This window comes from Metopolophium dirhodum, chromosome 7, assembly GCF_019925205.1.
Source record: "Metopolophium dirhodum isolate CAU chromosome 7, ASM1992520v1, whole genome shotgun sequence".
Lineage (NCBI taxonomy): Eukaryota > Metazoa > Arthropoda > Insecta > Hemiptera > Aphididae > Metopolophium > Metopolophium dirhodum.
In genome coordinates, this window is record NC_083566.1 from 26,345,216 (window position 1) to 26,359,740 (window position 14,525).

Below are 14,525 nucleotides of genomic sequence, written 5' to 3' on the forward strand. Positions count from 1 at the left end.
TTTAAAGACCGGGCTACTGGATAAAATCACCTCCCCCCCCCAGACAAAAACCTAAATACGCCACTGCAGTGGTAGGTACCGCACTATATTCAATGTACAGCATGATTATTTGAACAGTGAAAATTAACACTCAATTTTAAGTAAAATATTTTTAAGAAAATTTCAAATCATTTAGGTATTACTACTTTTTAATATAATAATAAGTGTTCACAGTGTTAATACTTAATATTATGACAACATTATTAGTTAGATAATAATTATATACATAAACAGGTATCTACAATGATATCTCATATAAAATTTAAAACTTACACAACTATTTTGAGTACTGCTTAATATAAACGAACAATTCAACTGATATTTACACTAATATCAGATTTTATAAATTTGCCATCTTGAAAGTGCATTAGCAAAAACTTTAATTTCAATTTCAAATTTAGGAAAACCAGATATAAAAAAAAATTGAAATAATCGTGACTCTCAGACTTGGTAATGGTTTTCCGAGATCTCATTTAAAAAAATATTAATTTAAATTTAAATATAATATGGAAATATAAAAACTCTGCAGTGAAACACTCTGTATATTTTATTTATATAAGTGATACACGGTGGGCCATGACGATGTACCCTTCGTTTTGGGTTGTATTTTTATCTGGCCATCCTAAGGGATTGTGATGGGGAAAGGGGTGGGGATGCCCCGATTGCCCTTTATGGTATGGTCTAGATCACTGGGATCGTCGGCAATTAGTTCAATCGGTGCCGACGGATATAGCCCGGTTGTTGGCATTCACTGAGTAGTAGAAAAAGAAAAACGCCAAAAACATGACAAACGCAGACGGGAACGTTAACCTAGCCACCATGTCGATCGTCATGGCCAAATGGACTTGGTCAGACGGTTTCGTCGCGATCTTTTCGTTCTGCAAAATAAGAAAAAAATAAATAAACCATCAATTATATATTAATAATTGTCGTCGAAGCAGTAATAAAAATATAGTATTACTGTCACCAGTTGGACAGTTACAACATGTCGAATGTTGCGTTTGATCGAGGTTCCAATGAAAGGCGGTAAAATATAATAATACATAATACTATAATACACTTTATTAACAAACCGTATTTCTTTTAGTAAGTGATAAATGATAATATAATGCAAAACATAAACACACAATTTACTATTTAGTATTATTAACATATTGACTGGTCCATAGTAATTGATAACTTCCCCGGGCACCGCAGGTCATGTGGAGCCAGTTGCCACCTCTAAGGGCTCGTTTTACAATCATAGTTTAAACCTCGGTTACGCCTAACCCACTGATTTTACTGGCCGAATTTGGTGGTTTAACCTTAGTTTAACGATTGTAATACGGGCACTAATTGTTCAAATTAACATAGTTTATAATTTTTAAAACGGCTAAATATATAATATGTGTACCCATAATAATAAGTCCGTCCGCATTAGTAGATATGCAAATATAGTATGGTAGGTTATGAGTTAATATGTGAAAAAAAAACCACTTGACAACTATGCGTCCGGGGGCGTTATTCCTATCTGAATATTATATCCATCAAATTAATATAAATATTATATCAACAGTTTGCCAATATAAAATTTTGTAGGGCTAGTACATTTTGGAAATCAACAAACAAACATGCAGTGTTATCTTTGCGGGCGAACCGGAACTATGCAAAAAGGGCAAAAACAATACTCAAAATAAGTGAGCAAGTATAGGTACGCCATAGGTAACCCTGCTTTACAACATGCGTGTCGAATGTACCTCGTCATTGAATAGTTCACTGTAATGGATGTGCTAAATTTTAATTGAATGATAAATTATTACATATAATAATGATTCTGGGGGGAGATTGTCCATCAGTATATCATATTTATATTTCAATTTTAGTAAATTATTTTACTATTAGTAATACGGTATATATATATATAAACTACCTACAGTAAATAGCAAATAATCTACATTTTTCGAAAATGTCATTGCGAATAGTAAATATTATAGTTACGTAAAAATTGTAATTTAACATTTAACCGTTTCATAAGAAATCATTATTGTACGCGTGAATATCCAATTTTGTCCAAATTTAACTTTTAAACTATCATAAAAAATTATTGTAGTTTTACACTCAACTTTTTTTTTTAGTTTTAGTATTAACATGTTCATAATCTATTATTTTTATTTTATTTTTTTATCAACATTAGTTATAGAGAAAAATCTAATAAAAATTGTAAATTTAAAATGTATTTACAAATATCTTAAAAAAAGTCAAAATGTATTAAACTAGAACTATAAGCTAATTAAAATATTTTATGAACATTTTCAGTACAGTAGTTATTTACAGTAATTCGGTTTATAAATTACATAAAAATAAGTAAATCAAAAATTTGTTTTGTGTACAAATTATTGTTTTCCCTAACTGTTTTTCTGTTTTACACAATTATTAAGAAAAGTACTGTTCATTTTTACTTTTGATTATTTTATGTATTTGATGATAATTTTTTCATGAGCGAGCGCTGTGATGACTATCTAATATTTTTGATACTATTGTTTCACTGCATGTTTATGATGCTGATGTTTTTTATAATGTTTTCCGGTGAGACGTCCTTCGCTTTGTGGTTGATACATTATTCTGTTATGGGCGATTAAGATATTATGATATATTATTATTGTTATGAGGTCAGAGGTATCTACCTACTTTTGTTTGCTGCCGTCGCGTTGTATACGTTTTAACGACATTTTATTTTTATATTTTATGATGATGGTGAAAAGTCGTTAATTATCATTATATACATTTGATTTTTATAAAATAATAGTGAAATTGTTGCTTACATTTGAAACCAAGATTGATGGGATTCCTATAGAGTAATTTTTACATTTTCATAATATTATTTTAATTATTTTTAAGTAACTAGGTATTTTACCTAACTATAGGTAATGATTTAAGTAGGTATATTTAAAGACTAGATTATACTAAGAAAAAAATCAACCCAAAGTATCGTTAGGTATAATTTTAAGACACTCGATTACCACTTATCGTGTAATTTAAATCTTACAGTGGAATTATGAATATAAATCATAATATAATAATATTACACTTTAACCTAGTAATAAAACATTGTTCCCAATGTACAGTATAAAGTATTTTAAACTACCTAGAATATATGTTATTATTTTTATTTTTGTATTTAATGTTTTTCCTCAGTATAATTTTGTCTGCAAATAATATAAAAACTTACCACTTTTGGGAGAACATCTATGAGTAGTGAATGCGAACAAACATTTTGAGCACATTCCGGGCATTTAAATTCTTTGGTTATCTTCTAAAAAAAAAAAATTCAATTAAAAAAATACATTAGGTTTCGTTAATTTTCAGTGTATTAGGCGTGCAGTTTTGATTTTCAATTTTAAGATAATTTTGTTTTTTTTTTCATTTATATTTTTAGTTTTCATTGAATACACATTGTTTTGTTTCTAATGATTTCGATGTTAACATTTGTTACCAAGCCTTTGGCATAGTCTATAGGTTTAATTTATAAACACTTGTATAAAATTATCAATAGGTAACAATAAGTAACATGTACATACTATGTGGTACTGACTGCGGTTTATTATAATATTCATCACATAATTTGAACATTAATTGTGTGTTGAATAAAATATATTCTGCACTATATAAATACATTATGTACAATCGCAAGCGGGCAGTATATTATTATTGAACGAATAGATTTATGCGCGGATTTTCGACGTTGGCACGGTGTAGGCATGGGTTTCATTAAACCTGAATGTTTCATGATGATACGAAGACCGCACATGGTCGTCTGCACAGTGAGGTAGCCTATATGTCTACCTACCTATCCAATAAAACTGTCGTTTGTTGCGGTTTTATAGCGTTTCCATATAATGTACAATAAATCTGATACCGTATTACCGTTTAAATACCTTTTTATAATGTAATATTATAAAAGGAACTAAGTGGGCTGTTATAGACGTCAATTGACATTCAATTTTACAGTGTCGGCGGCCTCGACTTCGTCATTGTAACCTATATAATTCTAATAATGTTGAAGCTGTGCCTTGAATAAAAATGTCGATTGACGATGATTGTAATTAGTTTTGTATTTTTATAATATAGTATTTTTTGTTTTGTTCTATTGATCTAGAGTCCGTCAACTATGGTCATAAGCTATTGTACGGGTGACGGTTGGTAGAGTTGGAACGGTTGGTATGGTTGATACGGTTGGTTGGTAACAAGTGTATGTGTGGCAAAGTTTTTTTATACTATGGACCCGGGTGGTAACCCATCCGGGAACTAGTAGCAGCGGCCGTTACTCTCAATCACGTTGCGTGATTGATTTCTGCCGAGCTACTTATTAAGTATTATGGTCTGTGTTGTTCGAACAAACTTTTTTTATTACAATATGCTATATGCATATAAGTAATTGAAAAAAAACATTTAAAAAATAGTATTGACACAGAACGCTTCTATGTACAGTTTGACCAATAACCGAAGTGAGAAGCTAAAAACCTTCCGTGAAACTGTTATTGTTCAAAAATTTAATAAAAGCAATACAACATCTATTTTGGTACCACATAGACAAAATATTTTTAGAGAGAACATTATAACGTTGGTAAACATTACATTATAAGTACGTATTTACTTTTATACTTATCAGTTCAGGGTATCGATGTTTCACAACTTTCGGCTTTTGACAAGTGCAACGATAATCAATTTCACTACACGACTGACAATTTTTATTGTTGTTATATACATATCACTGACATTTATCGAACAAGTCGATTCTATACGATATGACGATATCCGATAACGTCGCGCACCTTCATTTACGTCATAGTGTACCTATGATGTGCGCTTGAAGTTAAGTGAAGTTAGTGAATCCAGAAGTTTGCAAAACACCTTGGAAATTAATATCCTAAAACTTTCTATTCATTTTTTTTAGTTTAAATACAGTTGGAGTTCTAGGAAAAAAAGTTATACGCAAATTGTTTGTAAGTAGTGTCAGTAAAAATGTCGGAGTCACCAGCTATACGCACATGAATTATACACACACTGTCGATAAGTATTTACCATCCACGTGAATTATAGTCACGTCGTGTTCATACGCGTTCTATACTTCTGTATATTATTATGTTATTAAACTAACGTATGATTCGGTATTCTGTACCTACTTCCGTCTTCCACCGTCGTCCACCGTTAATATTAAATATGCATATAATATAATAGAATCAAATATTATTCTTGTACCGTCTCCGTCGTTTAATACAAAGTTTGGCGACCCGTTCTCGACGACTTATTACAGACTCTAGAGACCAGAATTGATATATAATTTTGATATTGAATTAAATTAAATTTAACGTCTGCCACGCACAAATACGGTTATTTACGCGCACGCGCCTGATGGTGTTTTGCGCATATATATATAAACACATACACGCAGTGCAGTAATTCGGAAGGTACGTATTTTCGTCTGAAAGGGACTGATTCTGGAACGGGTTAATCGGTTCAACGAGTTTCTGTGACAGTCGCATTCACACACACACATATTATAGCACACTGGTCGTCTGTGTGTACCTATATATTATAATATGCATATTGTATAATAATAGTTAATCCGCATTTCGTTCCAGCCAGAGAAATTGAGCGGAAAACTATCGGTTTACTAAATCGCTGGGATGTCCCGAAAATACAATTACCACGCGTATTATACACACATAATATAATTGTACATTTGTACGCCGCCGAATCCAGGATATAGCTAGACTGATGTTTAATGCATTCCAATCTCCATGTAATACGATGACGTACGAATGTTCTATATTTTGCACTATGCAGGTACTGAGTACTTGAAACAATTAATAGCATACTAATATATAATACGAGAACGTAATATTGATTATCTCGGGACGTTCAAAATTAGACAGTTTCATCGCGTCTATATATTGTTATGTGTACAATATTATACAGGTACACGCGATGATGGTATCTGTTATTGAATATTCACACTGAATATACTTTAATAATTTCGAACATTTTCGATTACTAGATATAAAGCCAATTATGTTTATTATTTAATAAACTTTAGACAAGAGCCAGCAGTGGTGTGTTTGTCGGCAATCGGCAGGGTAATCATGTAAAACAATTCAAAAGTTGATAAATATTACTTTAGGTTTAAAAATGTCGTAAACTTATAACATGTTTATGTTGCGGTTTGCAACAAGTAGTAACAAAAGTTGCAATTTGTTTCCTGTTTCGATTAAGAGGACGTGCTACCCGCATGTATTGTATCCGTCTTACAAATGTACAAAAACTGTTTTGCGCGTAACAACTTTACTCCCTCTGTATTTATAGTATAATTACCAAAATTCCACGACGTATAGAGAAGAACTTTATCTGTGACGTAGAGTTTTTTTTCTTGGATAACATAAATACAATTAAAGTTATCAGGTTGACAACATTAGGTTGTTTTTTTTCAAATTTAATCATTAAAAATGATTACCTAGTTAATGTTATCAAAAAAATTAAAACGCTACGTCATAGATAAAGTTCTTCTCTATGCGTTGTGGAATTTTGACAATTCTTAAATACAGAGAGAATAAAGTTGTTACGCGCAAAACAGTTTTGGCTATGTTGTACATTTGCAAGACCGAGACAACACATGCGGGTAGCACGTCCCGTTAATAGCAAAACATGTTTTCACTAAATAATGAGAAAATGGTAACAAATAGCAACTGATTGCGTCAAGTTTATAAGTGTAAACAGATTGTTCCAAGCCGTTTGTTTACAAGTCACAAAGCAATATGTTACGAACTAAATTTGTTAGTATGATAGGGACAGTATGTTTATTAATGTTGCCGTATTGTGTCCCATGAGTTGGGTACAATGATGCACGCTGAGCCATTCGTTCGCTGCTCTGCTCTAGGGCAAAAAAAAAACGAGAATATCCCTTGACTTGCTATGCAACACCACCTCAAGTAGGCATCGGGTTGGAGCCGATACGGCCACCTTCAAACGAAAAAAGAGATCCGAAGCGGATAAACGGGAGCCCATACAGATACATCGGTTTATTTCAAGAAAACAAAAACAACTGGCAATACGTGTCAAAATTTGAGTAATTACTTGTTACCAAGGTGTCAAACAGGCTTTAACTGCAGGGCTTGAAACCGGTTACCTGGATTTTACCGAAAACTGGAAATTCCCGGAAATTTGTGGAACCTATAATCGGTTACCGTTATTATAAACCTATTTGTGCTCCCGGTTATCGGTTACCGGTTACCGTGACAATTTTTCAGCTAACATAAGTTATAATAACGTAATAATATGTTTTAACCGGTTAAGAACCGATTACCAGTATTAATAAATCTGACTACCGTCTACCGTTACGTATGAGCTATAATAATATTATGTTTAATTTATTTTAGCTACATAAATGATTATACGCTCGTAGCTACTAATAGTTTAATAAATAATAATTTCTTAAAACTATTCTTAAATCATACTATTATATCTTCGTTTTTTTTCTCTAGTCTAAATTCTTGTAATAATAATACAAATAATGGGTATTCTACATTTCTATGGGAAACCACCTACCTATAACATAAAATATCGTTAGTTTGTAATGACGGTACTCGATAATCGCTAGTCCCGGTCTCCCTCATCGTATATTGTACTGGGAAATCTAAAAATAGCTTGATTCCTATAACAACACGAATATTGTATTAAGTATAGGGGTACAAAGGTGTAGTACATTTTTTTTTTAGAAAACCGGTATTCAATCGGTTACCGGTAACCGAAATTTTTTGGAAGCGGTTATCACTTAACGGTAACCTGTAATTTTGAATATAGTACCGGTAATTGGTAACCGCTAACAACAGGACCGGTATAAAACCGGTAACCCGTATCTAAAAAATTATCTAAATTAATAACGGTTTCAAGCCCTGGCTTTAAGTATCAAGAATTTCTAATAAAGAACCACAGCTTACATTTAATACAAGTATCGCCATATATACATGTTAGCATAATATAAACTAGTATTGATACAATTAGCGTTTGTATTTGTGTTATAACAAATAATGTTTAAATAATTAATCATTGTTTGAACAAATAATAATTTCATTAGTTCCGGGCATTTCGATTAATATTAAAACTTGAAAGTTATCATTAAAATGATTAATAGACTTCGTCGACACGTATTGTTCGTGGTATTTGACCGGTGAAAAAATAACTATTAATGTCGACATAACGTACCTAAAATAAAAATGACGAACTTTTTTCAAACAAAAATAAGTCATTTACTAATATGGTCGAAAATTGTAGGGCTTGTGCATTGTTCATATACATTTGAAGCGGGAATATTAACCAGAAATAAAAACTACTCAACATATTATTCTTGTCTGGAGTTCATGCGGATGCTTGTGATGCTAATCTGTACTTACTCTATTAACAAGAAAGGTTTTTTTTTCATGCGGCAATACTACTTAATTAAGTATTGGTTCATCATCATCACCTCGAGAATATCAGAGACCTTGATCATAAAGTAAGATGGCAAAAATAATTGTTATAATAATATAATGTATTAAGATTAAGTAGATGATTTTCTAATAGATATTCTATAGTATACAGCGTGTCCTGGAAAAATATTAAAATCCATGTTAAGTATTTTTGTTCAGGAGCAGTGGCGTAGCCAGTATGGAGGGGGTATTTAAAGGCTAGAAAAAAAGGGTATCATAGAACTTGTTATTATAATGTATATATTTTATTTATAGTTTTGTTATTAGTATAAAATATGACGTAACTACTTTTTGTCAGCGTTATAAGTTTAACATTTTAATACCACATAATAGATTAAATTATTATCATATAAATCATAAATTCTTTATAATATGGCTTTTTGGTGAGTAAGTGGCACCTCACATTGTTTAAATCTAGCAATATCTAAAACATGTAACATTAAATCTATACGAAACTGTACATACAAAAAGTATTCGTTTTCCGATTTTGATTTTGATTTCCGCTTTGACCGATTTTAACCAGTATTTAAAATTGTTATCCAATATCGGTTTTAAGCATTGCACTAAACGACAAAATGTAATGTTAGATTCAATAAAGCGTGTTTGTCCTACATCACAGAATAATAAATTAAAACTACTTTGTCCAACAAAATGGGTCGATCGGCATGGATCCATAATTATTTTTATGTTTGATGCAGTTATTGATGGTTTATCGATTATTTCTATATGGCCAGACAGTGATTCGTCATCAGGAGCTTTACAACTCTTGGGTGCTATAATTAAGCAACCAGAATTTATTTTAGCAACTAGCTATTTTATTTGCTGGCAAAAGTATTTAGCATAAGGTTACCCCTCAGGTATTCAATTTCAATTTCAAAATATTAATTTAGTTGAAACCACGTCACCGACAGATAATGTAGGTATCTAATGTATTAAAACATATCAGAATTAATGCGGAAGAATAATTTAAAAGAGTTGGACTAACCGCTCTGCTGTACAGTTGTAGTTATCGAACATGTCATTGTAATAGATGTGTTATGCTTGAATTCAGTGATAAATCAATGTATACAAAAAATGATTCTGGGTGGAGAAGTTGTGTCAGCCTATACGTCTTGTATAAATAATCATGTTTATTAGTTTAAAAAAATTAATAAAAATCAAAAATATCTCATAGCTATAAATAGCGTGACTTTCCGGTGAACTTTTTCTCTTTAATAGGTACTATATTTTAGTGATGAGCAAAAAAAAGATTATTAACTCACCCTCCCTCTTGGGTAATTTCTGGATACGCCACTGTTCAGGAGTGTCGCCAGTAGGCGGCTTCTCCTCCATACCTTCTGGCAGTAACCTTCATGTTATTATTTAAGCTTGTTATACAAAACGTTTATTGCTTGTTAATTCAAATAAAGTACAAAAAAAAAGTATTTTAGTTCAAAAATCCAATTAAAATTAAACTTTAACTATTTAAACTAGCTATCGAATACATAGTTTATCAATATTCTTAAATAATTTATTTTATACATTTTTTTAGGTTTATTAACGACATCATTGCGTTTGACCGAAAACAGTTAATGCTACTACGACCAACGCTATTGGTTCATCCACGTTCATCCAACAATTGCATAACTTGGAATAGAATTTTGATCGTATTATTCATATATACTATTATTTATCACATCACTAGGTGGTATATTATGCCACCAATAACTAATGATTTCCCTACAATCGCATTTTATTTGTTTATGGATCCAAATATGTTAGACATGGTCATTGTGAACGGAGGGTGTATTTTTATCCATAGTGTCGCATCTAGGTTTTGTGCTTTGAACGATGGTTGGAAACGTTTGGCAGTTGGATTGTTGGCCACGAATGACGACGAATGGACACAATCCGAAATAACAATGTCAATTGAGAGTATACGACTGTTGCATGCTGATCTTTGTGAAATAATAAACGTTTTTAGTTTGGGTTACGGTATGGTTCTGTTAGGGTATTTCACATTAAGTTTCATAAGTTTATTGATGTTTACTTATTTGTACTTTGCCATTGGATATCCGATATCCGACACGTCATTTACAGCAATCATTGTTTGGTGTTTACCACTGTTTATTAGGTATTCCCAATTTGGCATCTTCCATATCAGCATACTCGTAAATTCGTCATTCGCAAACGAAAAGGTTAGATATAATTTTAATTTATAATCTACCACTACTAAAATTTCTACAACACATTAATTAATAATTGTTTTATACTTTTATGCTAAATTTTGGTATTTGTTGAAACCGTTAATATCCAATTTTAAATATTAAATTTTTAAATGAAAACAATACCAAAAAATGAGTTTTGATTTAAATATAACTAATTCAAACATCACAAAAACCAAAAATTATTTTCGAAATTACCTTACTTTCATATAATTTCAGATAAGCTTTTATATTCAATGATAGTTATATGGCAATAGTGGCCTATACACCGGTCCATGAGAGTCCGACCGATCTGCGCATCGGCACGTTGCTTGAATGGCACCATGATGGGAGAAAACAGACGTCGTGTATTGCTAACTCGTATGGATGTACGGTTTACGGATGGACTCTCGTCGGTCGGAGTATAGTCATATTATTATGTATTTTATTTTTACATTTTTAATACATGTCTTCACTGTAATTTTGTTAAACTATTATTATTTCATTTTTTACCTGTTTACAGAAAAGAGAAATAATATCGTATTTACGGTCTTGCCGGATTTCAAATTTACCAACTCATACAAAATTACAAGTAAATAATATTAGATAAGGTTTGTTCACACTATGCTGTTTAATCAAAACAATACTATTTATATGAACATATATTACAATATAAGTACCAACCGCCTTTTCTCAACTATTAAGTTACTAATTTGCTTATGCATTTAGATTAAAATGTTTATGAATCAAATGCCTGAGTTTGAGTCCAACGAAATGTCAGCGTATGGTATTTTCAACATCAATTTAAATCTCGTTTTAAAAGTGAGCATTACTTTCTTAACTATTCTGTATTATAATAATGAAATACTACACTCATTTTTATGATACCGGTTCACCTTCTTCTAAAATATCATATGGCACATAATATGCTATTAAATCATGAATAATTGTAATAGTTATTTTTTTTTAACTGATACAATTATTTAATATTCCATTATCAGAATCTTATGGATAATTGTGTCTTATTTTTTACAGAATTTAATATTGCTGTTTGCTGGAATTCTTACACTCATACAGATGAAGGATCACCCATCCATAACTCGTTTGTCAAAAGTCGTCATGGCAAACGTCAAAATGGAATATTTAAAAAATTATACTCACTCATAGATGATATTTCATTATTTAATTAATATACAAATGTTATCTCTACATTAACAATTTGGATGGAAACAACAAGGATTTAAATGTAATGCACTAAAAACCTAATCACTATGCTTACAAAATGTTACCACCAAAACCATAAAATTATGCAATCTCATAGAATTAAGAATTATGTTTTGTGAACATTCACTAAAATCTTATGAACAATAATAATTAATAACATTTAATGTATTCTTGAAATAAGTTAGTTAAAAGTAATTTTATTAGCTTAACTAACTCGTCTCTTCATTTATTTAAACTGATACTGTGGTTGTACACAAAAAACGTACCTACCTACACAAATTTCAAATGTTATACAAATTCATATTTAATGCATTCCGATCTCCATATATATATATATATATATATGATGACGAAGATATGAATGTTCTATGTACAGGTTATATTATAGTATCTTTATACCTACTGTAAATGTAAAACAATGAATATTATATAAATATATAGACATATATTACGAGAGCATAATATTATAATGGTTATCTGGGGACGTTCAAAATTATACCATTTCATCGCGTCGATTATGTGTACAATATTATATAGGTACACGTAGTATTAATCTTATGGAATATTCATACTTAATATGCTTTGATAATTATGTTGAAGCATATTTTTTTAAGGTTTTTGATGAATGAATATAAAACCAATAGGGTTTATTATTTAATAAATTAAATTACAATTAGACAGTGTTGCGTATGTTGACATTTGGCAGGGGATGATCATTCATGTGAAAAAAACAATTGTCAATTGTTGCTATATAATATATGAAAAAGCATAGTTCTAATCAATCGGCTTGCAACAAATATTAAAAACACTATAACTTTATACCTACAATACGTATATCAATACAAAAACGAAAAATGCCATTTACCAATGGCTACATTTTAGACTTTGAACCGAGCAATGAATGTATTGATTTTACAATAATGTGGTTAATTTTTTTTTTGTGTCTGTCATCATCTTTTTGGGCAATAATAATGATTTGATTTCTACTTCAATCATCTTCTTGGTAGGACAGTGAACTTTGTTGACACTTTGGAGGGGTCAAAAATAAGAAATCCTCAATATTTTTCAAAAAATGTCTGATACCTCCCCCCACCCCCCAACAAAAAAATAATAAGGAAAAACTGGTTTTTGACAAAAAAAAATTTGTGAAACAAAAGGACATTATTATAATATTTTATTGATACAATGATATTTTAAAATGTAATGTTTTCAGAAAAAAACAAGTTCCTACTGTACTACTAATAGTAAAATAAATTAAATCAATAGCAATAATATTATAAAATATAATATACTGGTAATACAGGCTGATGAAAAGTGAATGTTAATTTTGTGTACAATTTCCGTCCTAGTAAAATTATTACCTTCCTTTCTTCCAACTGGGGAAGGAGCGATCGTTATAAAGCCGACCAGTACACTCGAATGTAAACCTACCTCGATGATAACAACCATATCATCATCATCATCGTTATCATTACAACTGTGTTGACAGGTTAACTATGCTACCGTCTGCTGTGCATTTTTCGCGTAAAACGGAATTATCTTGCCATTCGTTATAATAATAATGTTCGCACCGTATTAATTTCTTATTTCACGCCGGGCCGTTAAGCACCGAGCGCTATCACGGCTACGAGTTAATTTTAATCTTGTTAATTTTTTTATTGGCGAGATCCCACCACATCGATAGTGAGCGGTGAAAACCTTTAGAAAACTTTACACGAAACATCACGATAATGTGATTAGGGATGACATTAGCTCTTATATATTATAATATTATATTATTTCCATTGTCATCACAAGTGTTTCATGAAACCATGAGTGTCGCTTATTTATTTCATTTTAACATCCTCCCGCTAAATATATAAAAACGAATTACTTCTTTTCACCGTTACGACACAAATTGTATATACCTTATACCGGGTGATCCATTTAACGTAAGGCACTTATTATACGAAATGACGAGAAGTAGATGGTTAAACGATAAAGTGTCTTACGTTAAATGTCTTACGTTTAATACATAATATAAATATACATATTATTATATTTTCCTAATATCGAGTATTCTTGTACAAAATGAAGAGAATTCATTCAATTCCTTCGTTTGTAACTACACGGATAGTCGGTAAAAAATTCCACAGAAAATAAACCTTCGGAAATAACAGCCTATGCGACTATGCGAGTGTGTGAGTGACATAGAATAATAATTTAACTATAATGTAATATTTCATAAATACAAAATTGAAATACGCTCAATTTGAATACACATTATAACATAATTTATCACCACCTTCATTTGACATTTTAATCTCCATTTGTATAATTAATTAAATAATATTAAGTAGACAAATTTAAATAAATGTTAAAAAGTAAAATAAACACTTGTTAAAGAAATAAAGAAATAAAGAATAAACATATAGGCAGGTATAGGTATTTATATTTAAATACTGATACAATTGAAATATATGATATAGGGAAAAGACATTTCGACTTATTTAAAAAAAATACAGTTTATTCAATTGTTATTTTTGAGCATCTATATTATAGTCATGAAAGTATATTTAAATATTTTGTTTTAAAAAAA

General features: G+C 30.6%; 2 protein-coding genes across 6 annotated transcripts in view; one reads left to right on the forward strand and one right to left on the reverse strand.

Moving 5' to 3' along the window:
- Nucleotides 1–568: 568 nt before the first annotated feature.
- LOC132948567 (glutamate-gated chloride channel-like) overlaps nt 569–14,525 on the reverse strand; it is an 88,764-nt gene continuing 74,807 nt past the window's right edge. For all 3 annotated transcript variants that reach the window (XM_061019091.1, XM_061019089.1, XM_061019090.1), the window contains 2 exons: nt 3,248–3,331; nt 569–917 (listed from right to left, as the gene is read on the reverse strand). In XM_061019091.1, the coding sequence (XP_060875074.1) occupies nt 750–917; nt 3,248–3,331 (252 nt within the window). In that variant the 3' untranslated portion in view covers nt 569–749. The remainder of the gene's footprint in view (nt 918–3,247; nt 3,332–14,525) is intronic.
- On the forward strand, nt 8,383–12,207 carry LOC132948568 (uncharacterized). 3 transcript variants are annotated; one of them, XR_009665032.1, is made up of 5 exons: nt 8,383–8,566; nt 10,072–10,717; nt 11,247–11,334; nt 11,453–11,545; nt 11,759–12,207. XR_009665032.1 is itself a non-coding variant. In XM_061019092.1 (5 exons), the coding sequence occupies exons 1-5, from the start codon at nt 8,433–8,435 to the stop codon at nt 11,888–11,890; spliced, it is 1,074 nt and encodes a 357-aa protein (XP_060875075.1). In that variant the 5' UTR covers nt 8,383–8,432; the 3' UTR covers nt 11,891–12,207. The 3 variants fall into 3 exon arrangements, 1 of the variants encoding a protein (XP_060875075.1); XM_061019092.1 differs by having other exon boundaries at nt 11,247–11,315; XR_009665033.1 differs by lacking the exon at nt 8,383–8,566 and having other exon boundaries at nt 9,634–10,717; nt 10,964–11,315.

Coding starts and splice junctions, on each gene's coding strand:
- LOC132948568 (XM_061019092.1), top strand. CDS start 8,433: ATGCGGATGCTTGTGATGCTAATCTGTACTTACTCTATTAACAAGAAA. Junction 8,567..10,071: donor TCAGAGACCTTGATCATAAA/GTAAGATGGCAA, acceptor ACATTTTTTTAG/GTTTATTAACGACATCATTG. Junction 11,316..11,452: donor CAACTCATACAAAATTACAA/GTAAATAATATT, acceptor TTATGCATTTAG/ATTAAAATGTTTATGAATCA.